Genomic DNA, 17,494 nt, shown 5'->3' on the forward strand with positions numbered 1-17,494 from the left:
GACAATGACCACTGGCCAACTGGGGAGGGAGGTTCTTTTCTGGATCCTATACTTTTTGCACCAATCAGCCAAATGTCCCTGTGCACTCTTGGTCCTTAAGAGACCCTGAAAAACAGCCAGGGGCTCAGAGCCCCTCTAGAAATCCAGTCTTACCTGCAGTAAGTGGCGGCACATCTCATCCTTGATGAGGCCCAGGAGGGTTTGGCACTGGGCTACAGGGGCTGATTCAAGAGCCACTGTCAGCAAATGCAGTCCCATGTGGATCATAACCTCTGAATTGTGGCGGTCGTGTGGATTGGTCAGGGAGATGAGGAAGCGGAAGAGCTCACGGATGCAGGGAAGACCACAGGGGACCAAAGCTGTACCTAGGGAAGGCCAGGAGTAAAGTGGGATTGCTAAGAAACAACTGGCTTGACAGCTTGGCCCGGCCTGCCCTGCATTATACAAGGCAATTTCAGATAAGTGATTCTCTTCAAGGGAAAAAAAAAGTTTTCTTTCTGGGGAGGTAAGAAGGTTACTCTCACTTATTGAAGGCAATCAGAATTGATGATCCTACCTTCTGTTAAAAGTCCCAAGCTTTCTATTCTTCCCTCTCACTTCCTACTGTCCACCAAAGTCCCTCTCTGTATAAGTTAGAGAAGGGCTCCATCCAAGCCAACAGTCCTCTGGCTTGATTCCATTTCCTGACCAGAAAATGGTCTAGAACCTGGACCAGAAGACACTTTGGGCCCAAGATGGTCTAGACTCAGGATGCTTAGTGGGCAGGATGGGGGAGGTGAACAGGCACAGCCTGCCTGAGAGAACTCACCTTCCTTCTGGGAGGACTGTGTAAAGCGCACACCCCGGGGATTGACGTAATCCATGTCATGGACAGAGGCAGAGTCAGAGTGGTCAGCAGGGGACGTGCACTCCTCTAACACTTCAGGGATGGATTCCACGGATGCTGACTGGGCCTTTTCCACATGGACCCCTTCCTGCTATGACCAGTAGCAGGGGGATAGGAAGAGGGATGAAACAAGAGCAACTTGGAACTTATTCCCCTGAAGTGCCTATGCTCCAAGTGTCTCTAATGGACTGCAGGTGTAGGGCCAGCTCAGTGGGCTTATGAATCAATGCAAGATGCAAGGTGGCTCAGGGCAGAGTATGATGAAAGACTCAGAATGCACCTCCTGAGGCATCAGTTGACCTAAAGTGACTAGAACTCTAGAGGCAACAGAGGCTCTCTTAGGCTTGGGGTTTAGATCATTACCTTCCAGACAAAGCTATGGCCATCTCCCTCACCTCTGCCAAGTACTACCTGTATGCATGACTTCATAAATCCCATGAGCTACCTCTCACAGTGAGTCTTGCTGTGGATTTTCTACACAGCACAGCTGATTCTAGGAAACAAGAAATAACCCCCTACCCAACCTTCTTTTGAGCCAAGGCCTGGACAAAGGATGCAAAGGATCAAGCCAATTCCCACAGGAGAAGACTAGAGAGGGGCCTTTAGAAATCAAAGCCATACCTGGGGGTCAGGCTGCTCAGGAACCCCTAGCTCACTGCTGCCAGGCTCTGTAGCTGTGCTAGACCCTGGAGAGCCAGGTTGTTCCAGGTCAGTAAGGTCCTCCTTGGAGGTGGTCTGGGAGGAGAACTCCAGGCCACTGTCTGTAGAGGGGCTGACCACCGCTGAGGCAGCTTCTGAACTTGCAGAGGAGATGGGAGTGGGCACATCAATGAAGGGCATGCCCCCTGCCAAGCAAAGTAAGTAAGGCTTGAAGATGAGAGACTCTGTGCAAAACACATACCCTCCATGGCACCAGGGGCTCTGTTTCCTAGACTGCATAATAATCTCAGTAAACGATGGTCTCTAAAGTAGTCAGAGTTCCTCTGGAAGGAGAACAACCTTAAGTCACTGCAGAATTGCTAAATGGTCACAGTCTGAACAGACCTGGAGTTTTCCTTTTTGCACTTAGCAGAAAGACCAAAGCCCCTCAATTGGCTGGTTTACAATATTAAAATCCCCAAGAGAGGAGGGACATTTTCTTCTATCCTAATCAGGGGAAGCAACCCAGGGCACTCACCTGTGGGGTTAGAGGATAAGGTAGTTCCATTGGGGGTGGGCAGCTCTGAACCTGATGTGACTTTGGTCATATGGCGCAGGGGCCGGGGGGATCTCTTCTGTTTCTTCCACTTGGATGAATCACTCATGCCTCCTGCTCTCATTTTCAGCTGGAAATAGAATACCTCATTAGCATTGGTATTCAAACTAAGATTCTTTCCCTAGAAATCTCCCTTCTTTTATTCCTACTGGTCCCTAGAAAACAGACTATATGTCACATTTGTGCTAAAGGAAAAATCTAGACCATCAGAGCACATTCCTACTCCTCTAACCTGGCTTCTACATCTGCCACTTCACAGATCAGCCTGGCAGCCTCCTAAAGATTCTACTTTTAGGCTGATCACACATTACTCTGCTTCCCTGAGTCCTGGGTGGCAATCCTAAGTCCTGTAGATGGTGCCCTCTTGTAGAAAGGGTGAGGGCAGAGGCTCCTTTGCCCGAAGCTTCAGATCTACAGGTCCTGGATTCCTGGGCTTTGTTCAACTACCTGTAGCACAGCCTCCTACTCCAACTATGGTTCTCTCAACTATGAGAGTCTACACTTTCCCTGTCACACTCAGCTTTCCCACTGCTTCGTGAACTGGGCCTAGATTCTAAACATATTCCTGGCTCTCTGAAATTTTTGCATCAGATTGGTCAAAGGCTCATTCCTTGGAGTTAAGGAAGGAGTGGTATCCCAGCCGATTTGTGGAGTTAAGGATGGAGGGTCATGTCATGCTGCTGTTCTGCTCTCTACTGCTCCCAATTTTGGTACATCATTGAGACCTGTCCTTCTCACTGTTGGGTCTTTCTAGATGCAATTTTATGTTTTCAAGTGGTAAGGCTACTGATTTCTTGGACCCTTGCTCTATTCCATTTCCTTCTCTCCTGCTGTATTTCCATTTCTCCTATAGCTTCCTTTTAGTCACAAAGGAAAATCTCTAAAACCTATTGTGGGAACTATTCTGAGATATAAGTTTTTATGTATTTTCTCCACCCTAAGCTCACAGCTACTTTGTTTAGGCCCATTTCATTTTCCTGGTCTTGATGCCTTCTGTTAGGGTTTGAAACCAGTCCCTCTACAGTTATACCATACTATTCCTAGACTGATGGACCATCCCTGGACTGGGCAACAGTAATGGTCCAGGAACCATCAGAATGCCTCTAAGAAAGTAGAAGCATTCTTCCTCCCTGCCTCTTTCTAAAGGCTGAATATACCCATGCTATCCTTCGCCTGTTCGATTCCTTCTAGTATTTGGAGGATAGGCCTCCTTCCTCAACCTCTCCAAGCCCTCCCGAACATGGGTAACCACTGATCCTTTGCTTAGAAACCACATAATTCTTCCTTCCTTACCAATAGCTCCACCCAGAAAGGAAAGAGGTCCAAGAGTTGAGCCCTGCACCCAGCTCTTACTAACACAGCAACAGCCTCACACTGGATTTACACTTCTTGTCCCCCCATCTCCAAAATGCCTACAGTAAAATGCCTAGCATGGAGCTTCAAGTGCTCTGAGCACTGTGGCTACACAGGAACCAGGGTGCTCTCTCCAGTAACCACTGAAGCTCATCTGTAGCAAGTTCATGGTAAAAAGAATGTTCTGGGAGTAAGAGTCAGCCAAATATACAGTCAAGAAGCTCAAGAGATCAATGAGAGAAAACAAGAACCTCCTGAGTTTATCAGCAATTGTTACTGAGGTCCAAAAAGTACTAACATCTGGATCCACTTTTGTGAGCTATCTTCTCTCTAGGTGGCCTCCCAATTTCAGGAACTCTAGGTGGTTCTACTTCCACTGAGAAGCCAGTCACTCATTGAGATTCGTTCCTACACTAGGATTAGTCCTTCCTGTTTCCTTTTCTAACCTCTGCAAAGCTAGCTCCAACGTGATCATTTCAATTAGTATTCTCTGTCTCCTGGCCTGTCTGTCTCACAAATGCCTCAGCCCTTAAAAAGTACAGTTATGCTCCATTGTCCTAAGGTTCTAAGGTTGGGGCTGGGCAGTAGGTGTTCATGGAACCCTACAACACCTTATCCATATAACTGTATTTCCAAAGGGCAGTATAAGCTTTACAAAGAAAGATCCTAGGTTAATAATCATGGCAAAATGCTGGGAAGCTACTAAAGAGAAATGCAACTTGTGATGAGTCAAGCACACAAATGAAAACTGACACAACTCATGCAAACAGAATGCAGGCCTATGGACCGTCTAGCTAGGTGTACAGACACACAGTTCTTTTTATCTTCAATGACCTGGGCTATCCAGCTCCTTCCCATCCATCTAGAGTCCTAAATCTTGGAATAAGTCCTTTAATGTTAACTAAGAAAAAAAAGAACCCAACTAGATGGATTTTCCTTTCCCTCCTAACCCAGTTCAAGTGTCCAAGTAGAGTCAAGACTGTGCTTAAGCTCCATATGCCGGCTCTGAGACAGGAGAGGGTAGAAGGGGTAAGGGCCTTGCTTAGAGGTCGCTCACAGCTCCCCTAGAAATGGTAGATATTAAACCTCCTACCAAGATGTCAGCAGGACCCAGGCCCTCTACCTAGGCTCACTACATGATGTATCACCAGTTCAAAGCTTCCTTCTGCCTCCAGGCAACCAAATGCCCCAGGAAAATTCCCAACACTGCAAAGCTACAAACACATGCAACACTTCCAAAGCCATGCCGTGTTACTAGGGAGGGGTAAGTTGTGCTTTGCACAATGGAAATGGGACCCAGATGTTATATATACATATACATATATACATATATATATATGTGTGTGTGTGTGTATATATATATATATAATAAACATTTAAATAAATTAAAAGGAGGAAAGGAAAGGGAGAGGGAGAGAGACCTTGAGGTTCTTAAAGAGTAGTACCCTCTCTAACTGGTTCAGGGCTTTGGTCTGCTCCCCACTACTTAGCTCCAGTTTGTTGAGGAGACATGGAGAAATCTGTGAAAGACAGGCAAATGAATGATTTAAACAAAGTGACATAAACTCAGACACACGCCAACAGGGGGCAGAGGGCAGGAATGGGGATGGATGGCTAGGGAGAAGGAAGGTCAGGTGCATGTACCAAACAGCCAAGGGTCATCTCCATGGGCAGAACCTCTTAGGGCTGCAAGTAGAATCATCAGAGGCCTGTGAAGTCCAGGACTTCAGTTCAAGATAGAAAGAGCCCATTCTTCCGACCACCATTCTTCTAGCAGTTTGAGAACCTTCTGATCTAGAGTCAGGCTTGATTTGTCTCATCAACAGAGACTAGCGCAAGTGTGAGCCCAGTCTAATCCAGCATTAGGGTGGAACTTAGGGCATAGGGTCCTCAGGCCTCCTACCTGCCAACAAGGCTGGGCCTTGTGGGGATGGTAGGACGTTCACCTTTATCAACATACATTTTTATCGCAACCTGATCGGCCTCACCAAGATTCTGTGAAGGACTGGCTCACCAGCTTATGTGTTGGATCAACAAAGATAGGCTGGGAAGGAAAGGTTGGGGAAGAAGAGGTATCTGGGGAAAAATAAATTTCTCACTAAAGGAGTGACAGCTATTTCTAGATTCCAAGCAGACCTGTAAAGGCAAAAGCATGTTTTTGCTAAGCAAGGGTACCCAGGAAAATCCCCATAGCACTGAAGTTGGGAGACCAAGGTTTGGATGAGGGACAGCAGGTCATACCTTCTTCATGTTGGTCCCCATATAGTTCTTGGGTTCTTCTTTAAACTGAGGTAACCTATAAGACAGAGAATCCCATGGACTGTCATTAGGGATAATAACAAATCTCCCCTGCATGCCAGCCATAGTCCAAAGATGCTCTGGGCAGAGCATGCCCTGTCTCTTAGGAAAAGCTAGGAAGAGAAGCAGCTTTTTGAGAGCCTCATCAAAGGAAGAAATTGGGGGCCTTACAACACTTTCTTAAAAAGAAGGTAGTCACCAGGGCAAGGTGACTAAGTGCCCTTGGAGTATGGTGGCTCTTTTCATCCTAAACTGACTCCTTCCTACTTGTGTTTACCTGACAAGTATTGATGAACGCCACAAGATGGGGAAGAGGGCAGTCCATCAAAACCCTAGGAGACTGGGCAAAGAGTGAGGAGTTAAAGGTAGGTTGAGTTTTGAAACCAATAAATCTGAGCCTGAGGAGTAAGAACACTGCAGCAGGGCCCAGGGGCAGATCTGGTCTGTAGATAGTAAGAATTATTACTTATAGATTTGAGAGCAAAATGAAATCCCATGGGGAAGTTTTTTTGTTTTTTAACTAGACTATTTTTTAGAGCAATTTTAGGTTCATAGCAAAATTGAGCAGAAGGTACATTGATTTCCCATATAATCCCAGCCCCCACAGATGCATAACCATCCCCATTATTAATATCACCTAAGGAGCCTTTAAAGCCCTTGCCTCAGTCAGCTCTTCTCAAAATCATTCTATTGAAAAAAGGTATAGGAAACAGGCAGTTAGGCATAGTATGAAAAGGCCTCCTAGGCCCTAAACTGAGGGCCTTGACTAGGGTAACCAGTGGTCCTGGGGTGCCAGAGACTGAAGGGTTTGCAGGGATGCAGGACTTTCAGTGCTAAAATCAGGACAGTCTGGGTAAACAAGGTTGTCACCCTAGCCTTGGTCCTTCCTCACAGAGCTCAGCACCCTATTCCAGGCTCCCTTGAATTTCGCTTCCTTTATGGGTTCCCTTTCCCAGCTGCTACCTGCACAGAAACAGACACAAGTTTGGGAAGCAGAACAAGGTCTGTCAGCCTAGATCAAATAACCCTCTGCCTCCCCCTGAGGCCAAGCCAGCTCCCTCCTCCTTCTCCCTTGTTCAGTAACCCTGGATCCAGGGAACTACCCCCATCCAAAATCCCAGTGGCCCCTGAAGTGGCTGTAGGGTTGGCCAGGTCCCTGAAGTGGCTGTGTGGAAGCAGGCAGGCTCAAGAGGCCTGGGCAGCCGGGCTGAAGCAAACAGCAGCAGGTTTACCTTGTGAAGAGCAGCTGCACCATGTCTACGAGAGTGTGCTCTGCGGATTTTCTCAATAACTCTGCACAGGCAAAAACAAATAACACAGGTGTCATTACTTGCTGTGCTATTATCAGGAGACTTCTCAGAGCAGACTCCCCTCCAAACCTTGTTTACTAAGGATTATGCCAAACTTATTAAAACCAGCTCCAGCTCAGCCTGGCAGCCACAACTGCACTAGCCCACTAGATGGCACTACTGAGTCAGGAGAAAAAAAGGAGGGGGCACAATGATGTGTTTTCATGGGCTGCAGGCTAGTGTCAATCCCAGAAACCCCAAGGGAGGAAGATTTGGTGCCTGGGCTGAGTCAGTCAGGGATCTATCCCAGTTCCTGCCCTGGCACAATGAACTAAGGTCTCTATTCTGCTGTACAATAATCAAGTAAAGACTTCGAGATCCCTATGGCTCCACAAGGTAGGTGATGGAGAAGTCCTGAGTTTTCTACCTCTCTGGGGTTCAGAGACAGCATCCTATATTTATACTCATGGACACTGGCCCTAGAAATGAGGACAGGCCCAATATTCAAGCACCTACCACTGAGCCTCATTTCGAAGCAGATCCGGAAGCAAGACTGCATAATTTCACATACAGATTCATTGGTTAGGTGGGCACCAGCTGGGGTCAGCAACAGAGTCCGCAGCACCTAACCAGGAAGAAAGAGGAGATACAGTGATAAATAAAGCAGGCTGGGTAAAGTGGGGTGCACCTGAGGGGAGAGAAGCTGCCTCCTGTTCCTCTAGTCTCCTATGGAAGCACTCAGGGGTGAGAAAGAGAGGTTAGCAAGAATGCTGACCTCACTTCAGTTTGGTAGGGGGCATCTCCCAGGAGCTTGTCTTGGGAACTGTGCTCATTCCAGCCCTAGCCCACAAGCCCAACAGATGGACGGCAGATATGGTCTGCCAGAGGTACATGTGTATTAAGGGCTTCCGGTATCTGATATCAATTCATTTAAAGCTCTTAATGATTTCCTTAGAAGAAGCTTTTACTTTGGGTACCCGAGCTACTTGTTTGGAAACAAAGTAGCTCCCTAAGCCCCAGTGGAGTCAAAACACAGTTTCATGCTGCCTGCAGACTTGGGTAAGGATTGGGTAAGGAGAGCTGACAGCACCAGCTCCTGGCCATCAGCCTAATTGCTCTTCCCCTCCATTTACCTGAAGGATTTTCATCAGGACAACCTCATCGCTGGCAGGATCTGTGCCCACAAAACGGGCGTGGGTGACAGCATCTGCCATGTTCTCCATGCCCTCTGCTGTGCCCTCATGAGTGGGATCTGCTCCAACAAAAAAAGAGAAGACTAAATGGTACAGAGAGGAGAGACAGAAAAGGCAAGATACCCTGTATAGGATTTTGTTTTTCTCCTCTCCAATTTCCTAACCCATGGCTACTTAAGCTACCTGAGAATTTTGCCCATAACTGGTTTTAAAAAGCTCCTCAGCACAAATCCCACTGTGTTAAACAGTGGTTCTCAAACTTAAGAATATATCAGAATCACTCAGAAAACTTGTTAAAAATACAAATTGCTGAGCCTGCTCTGAGAACTTCTGAATTAGCGGGGCCTGAGAATCTGCATTTCTAACAAGATCCCAGGAGGATTTAATGCTGCTGGTCAGGGGGATCATACTTTGGAATCACTGGTGTAAAGCTACTCATTTCATAAGGAAGGGCCTAGAAATACGAGTTTTTGGCCCACAACAAGGGCCAAATAGGGCCAGACCTTTGAACACCAAGATTGTAGCCTTTCTCTGTTCATGTGTTCTCTTTCAACACATCTCTCTCTGGTTGCTTTTAGAGTTTTGTGTTCAGGTGCAAGTGAGGCTGGGGAGTAGGGCAAAGAAATGGACAGTCACTGCTGCCAATACTTAAACCTGGGTGCCACATTACAACAAATCAGAGACCTCTTCCTGCTTTGGTTTCATTTTTATTTAAAACAATATGACACAAAACAAGAATCATTTTACCAGCTTAACTAAACAAGCATTAGAAGAGAAAGGGGACAAACTAAACAGGACTGGAGGCTGGCTGACTGGGGAGCAGGAGGAAGAGAGAATTTCAATAGTGAATAAGAAGAGGGGAGAAGCTAGCTCAGCCAACCAGCACCATGCTGGAAACTAACACAAATGCTGCCAATGGGGAAACTGCTCCCATTCATGTGTTAAATATACACAAGGAGAGCCAAAGAAGCGGCCTCTATCAAGGCCTACAAGGGTCCCGCAGAACTGCCTGGATTATCCTTGAAAGGAAAACATAAGTAGGAAAAAAAAGGCAGGGACAAGACAAAGCTTTGCAAGTGACAGAAAAAGTTGCTCCAGAGGGGGCATGGTATAATACAGGAGCACCTTCTAGTATTAAGAGGTGAGAATTAAAAGAAATCTTATCATTTTCTTTTTCCTGGTACCTGAAATTAAGAGTTCCTGAGCCTAAGTTCAGGGGGATAGTTGAGAAACCAGAACATTTCCCTTGCAACAATGAGCCTGAAGACTTTCATTAATTATAAGTGGTTTTCATTTTTCTCTTCTGTCCTGGTTCCTCTCTGACACCTGGCCAAAGACTCAATTTGTTCTTACAGCATGCCCCTACTCAGCATCAGGAGTGGTTACTTAGAGGTCATGCAGAAGGAAGCCAATTTCATGATGATACATAGTATACGGGTGACCCAGCTCTTTCTATCACCCCAACTCTCCATGTTTCTCCCATTTGACTCAGAAAATCCTATACTCTGAAGGCCCTTGGCCTGAGTCTTCTCTCACAGCCCCGTCTGACCGTCTTTATTCAGGCCTCCAGGGTCCACAGCAGGACCTTTCCTCGCACAGGAAATCCAGGTCCTCAGTGTTGTGTGGTGTTTCAGAGTTCAGTAAAGGGCAGCTTTGCTCCCACCTCACAAGGCTCCTAGGGGTCTATTTCTTCCCCTCTTTCAGTCATCTCCCTTGTTAAAGTAGTTTAACTGATCTCTTTGTAGCTCTTATCCTCTGAGCCTGAATGAAGTAGTAAAGTTAATCTTCTAAAAAGGCAGGTAAGAGTGACAGGTCTTTAGCACTACAGACACAGCCTGCCAGGCGATCAGTGGCACAAATCCTGGTCTGGCAGCTGTGTGGGGCCAAACAAAAGGCTGATCCTTGGAGTAGGACCTAAAACAATCCTGGAAGCCTTGGGTCACAGGATTGAAGGGTAAGGGATATTTCTTCTAGGATAGCCTAAATAAAAGATTGTTTGGCTTGGGCTCACTTAGCAGAACTTGTCTTCCCCAGAACCCCTTCCTTAGAATGTCCCCCTTTCCTGGCCACTCTGGAGCAGAATGCAGGGAAATTTGCCAATCTCAACTCCTTTGCCTTCTGGCTTTCATATACTCCTTCCTTCTCCCTTTCTGATGCCCACTGCAATCACCACCTCCAGCATTCTCTTTTCCCACCACAGGAAACTCCAATGACCAGATGGCCTGAGGTCTCCAATGACAAGCTTGTCTGCCAAGCCCAGGAAAGGGAGAGAGTAACACTGACGAGAGCAAAGGGAAGAAGCACAGGGTGTGGTGGCTGGAGGCTGTGGAGAGAGATGACCTGCAGGTGGTGCTCAGGGTAAGGCTGGAAATAGCTGGGCCTGATTTTTGCTTAGGAAAAGTATGAAGTTAGGACTAGGGTGCCTAGACAGGCTTATGCACCTCTTCGGAACCTAGCTGGCATCTAGGATTTCTGCTAAGGGTCCTGAATGCTTCAGCTAAGCAAATCCCACTTTCTAGAAAAGATAAAGGGTTTTCTTGCCCTGAACTGAAGGCCATTTTTTTTTCCTGGCTAGCTACAGCCTGAGCTGTCTCTTTTCTTGTCTCCTTACTTAGAAACAAAGACAGCTGCCTGTTTTCTATGTTCTCACCCTTGCACATGGGCTAGCAATAGGGGAAAAGGAATTCAGGATCCTGAGTGACAAGACCAACTAAAAAGGAATCCAAAAAAGACAGCATAAACAAATTCAGAGATAATAGACTAGATAAAATATTTGGGCTAGATTGGGAGAAAATATTTGTAGTACTATGATAGACAATGGGTTAATATCCCCACTATACAAAGAACTCCTACAAATTAATAAGAAAAACAAAACAACTCAGTAAGAGGAAAAGGAGTTGTTCAAATGTTTAACTTAAAAAAAAATTAAAAACAATAAAATAACAGTTTTCACCCATCGAATTAGCAAAAATAAAGAATATTGCTAATATTCAGTGCTGGTGACAGGGTGGGGAAATGGAAATTCTCAAACATTGGAAGTATAAATACTATAATCTTCTGGGAAAGCAAGCTGGTAGTACCTATGAAAATATAATATGCACATGGCCATTAATCCAAAAATTTCAAGTACAGGAATCTGTCATACAAAGGAAAATTAATAAATAAGGAGATATAAGCAAGAATGCTTATTTCAGCATTATTTATAGTGGCTCAAAATAGGAAACCTAAATATTAAATATTAATAAGAGATCTTTTAAAAAGGATTTTATTTATTTGAAAGAATGCACACATGAGCGGGGGGGCGGGGTGGCTGGAAGGGGAGAGGGAGAAGCAGACTCTGCAGAGAACATGGGGATCCATGTGGGGCTTGATCCCAGGACCCTGGGATCATGACCTGAGCTGAAGACAGACGCTTAACCAACTGAGCCACCCAGAAAGACTGATGTTGTATCTATACGATGGAAATTACACAGCTTTACTAAGAAGAAAAAAATCCTACCAGAGGCTGAGGGGAAGGGAAATAGTGTATTGTTCCCTAATGATTAGAGTTTCTTCTGGGGTGAAAAAGTTTGGGAAACAAATGGTGGTGGATGATTGTACAACACCATGAATGTAATTAATGCCACTGAATTATATACTTAAAAATTATTAAAATGACAATTTTTATATTATATATATCTTACCTAATAAAAGAAAAATATACAAACTTCCAGTTACAAGATACATAAGTTTTGGGCATGTAATGAATAACATTGTAGCTATAGTTAAAAATAATACATTGTAGGGGCGCCTGGGTGGCTCAGTGGTTAAGCGTCTGCCTTCGGCTCAGGTCATGATCCCAGGGTCCTGGGCTCAAGTCCAGCATCAGGCTCCCTGCTTGGTGGGGAGTCTGCTTCTCCCTCTCCCTCTGCCTCTGCTTGTGTGCTCTCTCTCTCTCCTTCTCTGTCAAATGAATAAATAAAATCTTAAAAAAAAAAAATACTACATTGTATATTTGAAAGTTGCTAAGAGTAGATCTTAAAAGTCCTCATCACAAGAAAAAAAATTTGAAACTATACAAGGTGATGAGTGTTAACTAGATTTAATGTGGTATTCATTTCTAACATATGTATACTAAGTCATTATGTTGTATACCTTAAACTAATATAATATTTTTTTAAGAAGATTTTTATTTATTTGAGAGAGAGAGAGTGAGAGAGAGCATGAGAGGAGAGAGGGTCAGAGGGAGAAGTAGACTCCCCACTGAGCAGGGAGCCCGATGTGGGACTTGATCCTGGGACTCCGGAATCATGACCTGAGCCGAAGGCAGTCGCTTAACCAACTGAGCCACCCAGGCGCCCCTAAACTAATATAATATTATACATAAATTATATTTCAAAACTGGGGGAAAAAGAATAAATCAGAGGGATAATTATATCATGTACAATCTTTCTAAGTTAATACTATTAAGTGAAAAAAGAAAATCCAAAGCACATACTCCTTTTTTTTAAATGATACTTTACATATATTTATATACATGTAGAGAAAGGTATAGAAAGATTCAAACCAGCCTGTCAACATTATTTATGTAAGGAAGAAGAAGGAACTTTGAGAGAGAGGAGACACCACTAATTTTTCTTTTAGTCACCTCTTTATTGTTTATCTTCTTAAAATAAGCATGCACCGTATTTGAAAAATAACTTTAAAAAGAAACCAAACCAAACCTCCAAGGGCACCATACCCTTAATTCCTTCCAAAGCATACAGAAACCAGAGTCCCAAGGAAATCCCCCTCCTCCCCACTCTGCATAACCTGAGTCAATTAGCATGATGAGTAACCAATAACTGTCTTATTTCTCTCCTACAAGGAAACAGCTAGGAGAAACCTTCCATTGCCACCAGCTCACTACCTAAAGCCTGACCACCCCAGGAGAGGCAGGAAATGAAGTGCTATGGTCATCCAAGTAGGCCTGAGCTCTTACCTATGAGTGCATAGGACAGGAACTTGTTGACAGAGGTGAGCGCCAGTCCAGTGATAGGGCCAGTGGTATCTTCAGAGCGAATCACTTCCAGAAATGGACGGAGGAACACATTGGGCTCAATTTCTGAGAGTTCTACAAGAAAAGAAACAGAAATGAAGGGATGCCATCTGACAAAAGCTAAACCCTAGAAAAAGGCCCTTCTTATCTGTGCCATAAGGCTAGAATTCTTAGTTACTAGGTCAATCTTCCTTCCTCTGGATTACCTTAAATCAAATCACAGACATTGTATTATTTTATCTATAAAATTTTTAGTATGTAGCTTAAAGATTAAGAAGTTAAAAAAAAAAACCAAAACACAGTATTGGGGCGCCTGAGTGGTGCAGTCAGTTCGACATCCAACTCTTGGTTTCAGCTAGGGTCATGATCTCAGGATCGTGGGATGGAGCCCAGCATCAGGCTCAATGCTCAGCATGCAGTCTGCTTGAGATTCTCTCCCTCACTCTCCTTCTGCCCCTCCTGCTTGTGCTCTCTCTCAAATCAATCAATCAATCTTAAAAAACCCCACAGGATCATTATCATGCTTAAAAAAGTAGCAATAGGGGCGCGCCTGGGTGGCTCGGTAAGTTAAGCGTCCAACTCTTGATCTCAGCTCAGGTCTTGATCTCAGGATCTTGAGATCAGGCCCCACACTGGGCGCCCTTTTTTTTTTTTTAAGATTTTATTTATTCATTTGAGAGAGACAGTGCGCACAGAGGGAGAAGCCGAATTCCCTGCTGAGCTGGGAGCCCAACACAGGGCTTGATCCTAGGACCTAGACATCATGACCTGAGGCGAAGGCAGACACTCAACCATCTGAGCCACCCAGGTGCCCCAATATAGTAAATTTTGTTTTATATATATATATAATTTTAACAATAATTTAAAAATTAACAGTAATTCTTTAATGTCACCAAGTACTGTTGGGTCAATTTTCCATGTCCATCTCACCACTCCTCCTAGTGACAGATAAACTTCATCTCAAGTTGGCCAAACAGGTCCCAGGATGAGCTACCCTCTTTATGTCTTTTGCTGTTATGGTCAAGGTCACTTCCCTTAGAGATAAAAATGTAGCACACCCCAGGAAGGTGAGGGAAAACCCTGAGGTATCTAGTCCTTGCTGAAAAATAAGCCTAAAAAGAATGAAAGGCTGCACAGTCCCTACTCTTAGAGACAGTTTGTAATCTTGGAAGGTCCTAACCACTCTTCGGCTTCCTTTCTGCCTAGAGCACAGCAAAGGGCTAACTGCTCTGAGATGAAGGAGCAATTAATAATCTTTATTTTACAGATGAGAAAAATAAGGTTTAGATAAACTACATGATTGGCCCCAAATCACATCTAATAAGAAGCAGGGCTGGGATTTGAATGCAGTCTGTATACATGCTTTCAAAACTTGTGAAACCATTACATCTATTCTACCTAACTACCAGCACAAACTCCTGAATTTAGAAGGCTTCATTCCAGATCTAAGAAGCTACACTGCACTGGCCTTACTCTCTACCCTACTCTACAAAGTTTGTTTTTCTAGAGTCTGCAATGCTTTTATCTTTCAGAGACCAGCTCACTAAAAGCCTTCCTAAATTGCTCAGAAAGATTAAGGGGCATGATCAAGGCTGCCCACCTTTAGAGACAAAAGAAAGCTGGCTTTTCTAAGTACCTTCATTTTCATGCAAATGTAGGGAGCTTCCCACTCCATTCCTACCACCCCCCTCTTTGAGTAAACATTCCCTGGGCCCGGCTGCTCCTCAGATTAATGCTTTAATTAATTGGCAGATTGGGTAGCATTTTCCAAGCCTGTACGGACAGTGATCACATCAGCTGTATAAAACCTGCTTCTTATCCCCCACCTACCCCCACCGAGAGATGTACAATTTGCAGGAAAAACCTAGAAGAAAACCTTTGTGTGGGTGAGGTGATAGAGGGTTGAGATGTAAGGAATGGAAATACTAGGAAAAACTGAAATATATAAAATACTTTTGTGTAAAGCATATTAAAAAATATAAAGTCACCTAGTCTTGCTTTAGAAACATTAACTATTATATATGATTTGGTCGGTCACTTAAAAAATATGGTCACAGTTAGTATAGTTGAGATATAAAAGTCTAGATGGAAAAATAATCTTTAATTAAGAGGTGGGAAAGGAAAGATTTTCTGAGCTTTCATCCAGTTGCTATAACTGTATTTTCTTCATGGTGAAAGACTAGGGAAATTTTACAGCCATGGCTTGACACTTCCAGAGCCATGTGCATTTTTAATTTTTTTTTTAAATAAGATTTCCTTTCTTTTTTTTTATAAAGATATTTATTTATTTATTTGACAGAGAGAGAGACAGTGAGAGAGGGAACACAAGCAGGGGGAGAGGGAGAGGGAGAAGCAGGCTTCCCGCGGAGCAGGGAGCCTGATGTGGGCTTGATCCCAGGACCCTGGGATCATGACCTGAGCAGAAGGCAGTCGCTTAACCAACTGAGCCACCCAGACGCCCCCATGTGCATTTTTTAATTTGGTAAAACCAACTCTTTCTGGTATAGTGTTCTATAAATTTTAACACATATATAGATTCCTGTAATCACTGTGACAGTGTGACAACTGGGATACAGAACACTTTCATCGCCCCAGAAAACTCCCTCTTATCTCTTTGTAGTCACACCCTCCTCCCCACTCAAACCCCTGTCAACCACTGATGTATTCTCCATCACCACAGTTTTATCAAGAAGGTCATAAAATGAAATCATACAGTATGTTACTTTTGAGACTGGCTTCTTTCACTCAGCATGATGCCTTCACCTAAACTGCGGCTCAACAGTTTGTTCCCTTTTTATTGTTGTGTAGTATTCCATTGCATGTATGTACCACAGTTTATCCATTCACTAGTTGAAGGACATTTGGCTTCTCCAGTTTGAGGCAATTTTGAGTAAAGCTGCTATAAACATTTGTGTACAGGTTTTTGTGTGAAGAACAATGGTTTGCATTTCTCTGGGATAAACACCCAGGAGTGGGATTTCTGGGTCAAAGGGTAAGTGTACGTTTAGCTTTATAAGAAACTGCCAAACTGTTTTCCAGAGTTTCCGTATCACTTTGCATTCCCACCAGCAATGAGAATTCTGGTTTCTCCACGTCCTGTCTGGTACTTGGTATTTTCAGTATTTTTATTTAAGCCATCCTAACAGGTAGGTAGGGATATCTCCATGTGGTTTAGATTTGCATTTCTTTAATGGCTAGTGACACTGAACATCTTTTTCATGTGCTTATTTGCCATCCATGTATCCTTTTTGGTTGACGTGTCTGTGTCTGTTCAAGTCTTTACCCCATTTTTTAAATTGAATTGTTTGTTTTCTTACTGTTGAGTTTAGAGACTTCTTTATTTATTCTGGATTCGGTCTTTTATTGGCAATACAATGATTTACAAATGTTTTCTCCCAGTCTGTAGCTTGTCTTTTCAATCTCTTCACGGTATCTCTCATAGAACAGACATTTTTACTTTGGTGAAGTCTGGCGTATCAATTTTTTTTCTTTTGTGCATTATGTTTTTGGTGTCATATCTAAGTACTCTTTGCCTAATCCCACGCCATGAAGATTTTTCCTATGTTTTCCTCTAAAAGATACACAGCTTTATGCTTTTTGTTTACATCTGTGATCTATTTTGAGTTAATTTTTCTATAGTGTGTGAGGTTTGCATGGAGCTTTTTCTTTTTGCATATGGATGTCCATTTGTTCCAACAACATTTATTGAAACAAAATTCTTTCTTCACTGAATTGTCATTGCACTCTGCCAATCATTAACTGACCTTATTTAAAAAAATTTTTTTTTAAGATTTTTCAATTTATTTATTTGATAGAGAGAGCACAAGCAGATGGAGTAGCAGGTAGAGGGAGAGGGAGAGGGAGAAGCAGGCTCCCCGCTGAGCAAGGAGACCGAAGCGGGGCTTGATCCTAGGACCCTGGGATCATGACCCGAGCCAAAGGCAGTTGCTTAACCAACTGAGCCACCCAGGCGCCCCTAACTGACCTTATTTTTGTAAGTATATTCTGGGTTCTCTATTCTGTTCCATTGATCTGTGTATCTTACTCTCTGAAAGCAAACTGTCTTGATTAACTATATTCTAAGTCTTAAAATCAGGTAGTGTGATCCCTCCAACTTTATTATTTTTCAATACTGCTTTCAGCATTCTAGTTCCTTTGCCTTTCTATTTCAACATAAATTTGTCTATATTTACAAAAATCTTG

At 43.8% G+C, this 17,494-nt stretch overlaps 1 protein-coding gene across 8 annotated transcripts in view; it reads right to left on the reverse strand.

Annotated features, from left to right (window-relative positions):
- Nucleotides 1-17,494, reverse strand: part of GBF1 (golgi brefeldin A resistant guanine nucleotide exchange factor 1) — a 117,708-nt gene that overhangs the window by 17,030 nt on the left and 83,184 nt on the right. For 4 of the 8 annotated variants that reach the window (XM_078077190.1, XM_036086464.2, XM_036086487.2 and 1 more), the window contains 9 exons: nucleotides 13,235-13,366; nucleotides 8,215-8,333; nucleotides 7,598-7,706; nucleotides 7,025-7,085; nucleotides 5,736-5,790; nucleotides 2,064-2,211; nucleotides 1,508-1,731; nucleotides 809-974; nucleotides 154-365 (listed from right to left, as the gene is read on the reverse strand). In XM_078077190.1, coding sequence (XP_077933316.1) covers nucleotides 154-365; nucleotides 809-974; nucleotides 1,508-1,731; nucleotides 2,064-2,211; nucleotides 5,736-5,790; nucleotides 7,025-7,085; nucleotides 7,598-7,706; nucleotides 8,215-8,333; nucleotides 13,235-13,366 — 1,226 coding nt within the window. Of the gene's footprint in view, nucleotides 1-153; nucleotides 366-808; nucleotides 978-1,507; nucleotides 1,732-2,063; nucleotides 2,212-5,735; nucleotides 5,791-7,024; nucleotides 7,086-7,597; nucleotides 7,707-8,214; nucleotides 8,334-13,234; nucleotides 13,367-17,494 lie in introns of all 8 variants that reach the window. The other 4 variants (XM_036086473.2, XM_036086454.2, XM_078077191.1 and 1 more) reach the window with 1 other exon arrangement.

The sequence above is a fragment of the Halichoerus grypus genome, chromosome 7, assembly GCF_964656455.1.
Source record: "Halichoerus grypus chromosome 7, mHalGry1.hap1.1, whole genome shotgun sequence".
Classification (NCBI taxonomy): domain Eukaryota; kingdom Metazoa; phylum Chordata; class Mammalia; order Carnivora; family Phocidae; genus Halichoerus; species Halichoerus grypus.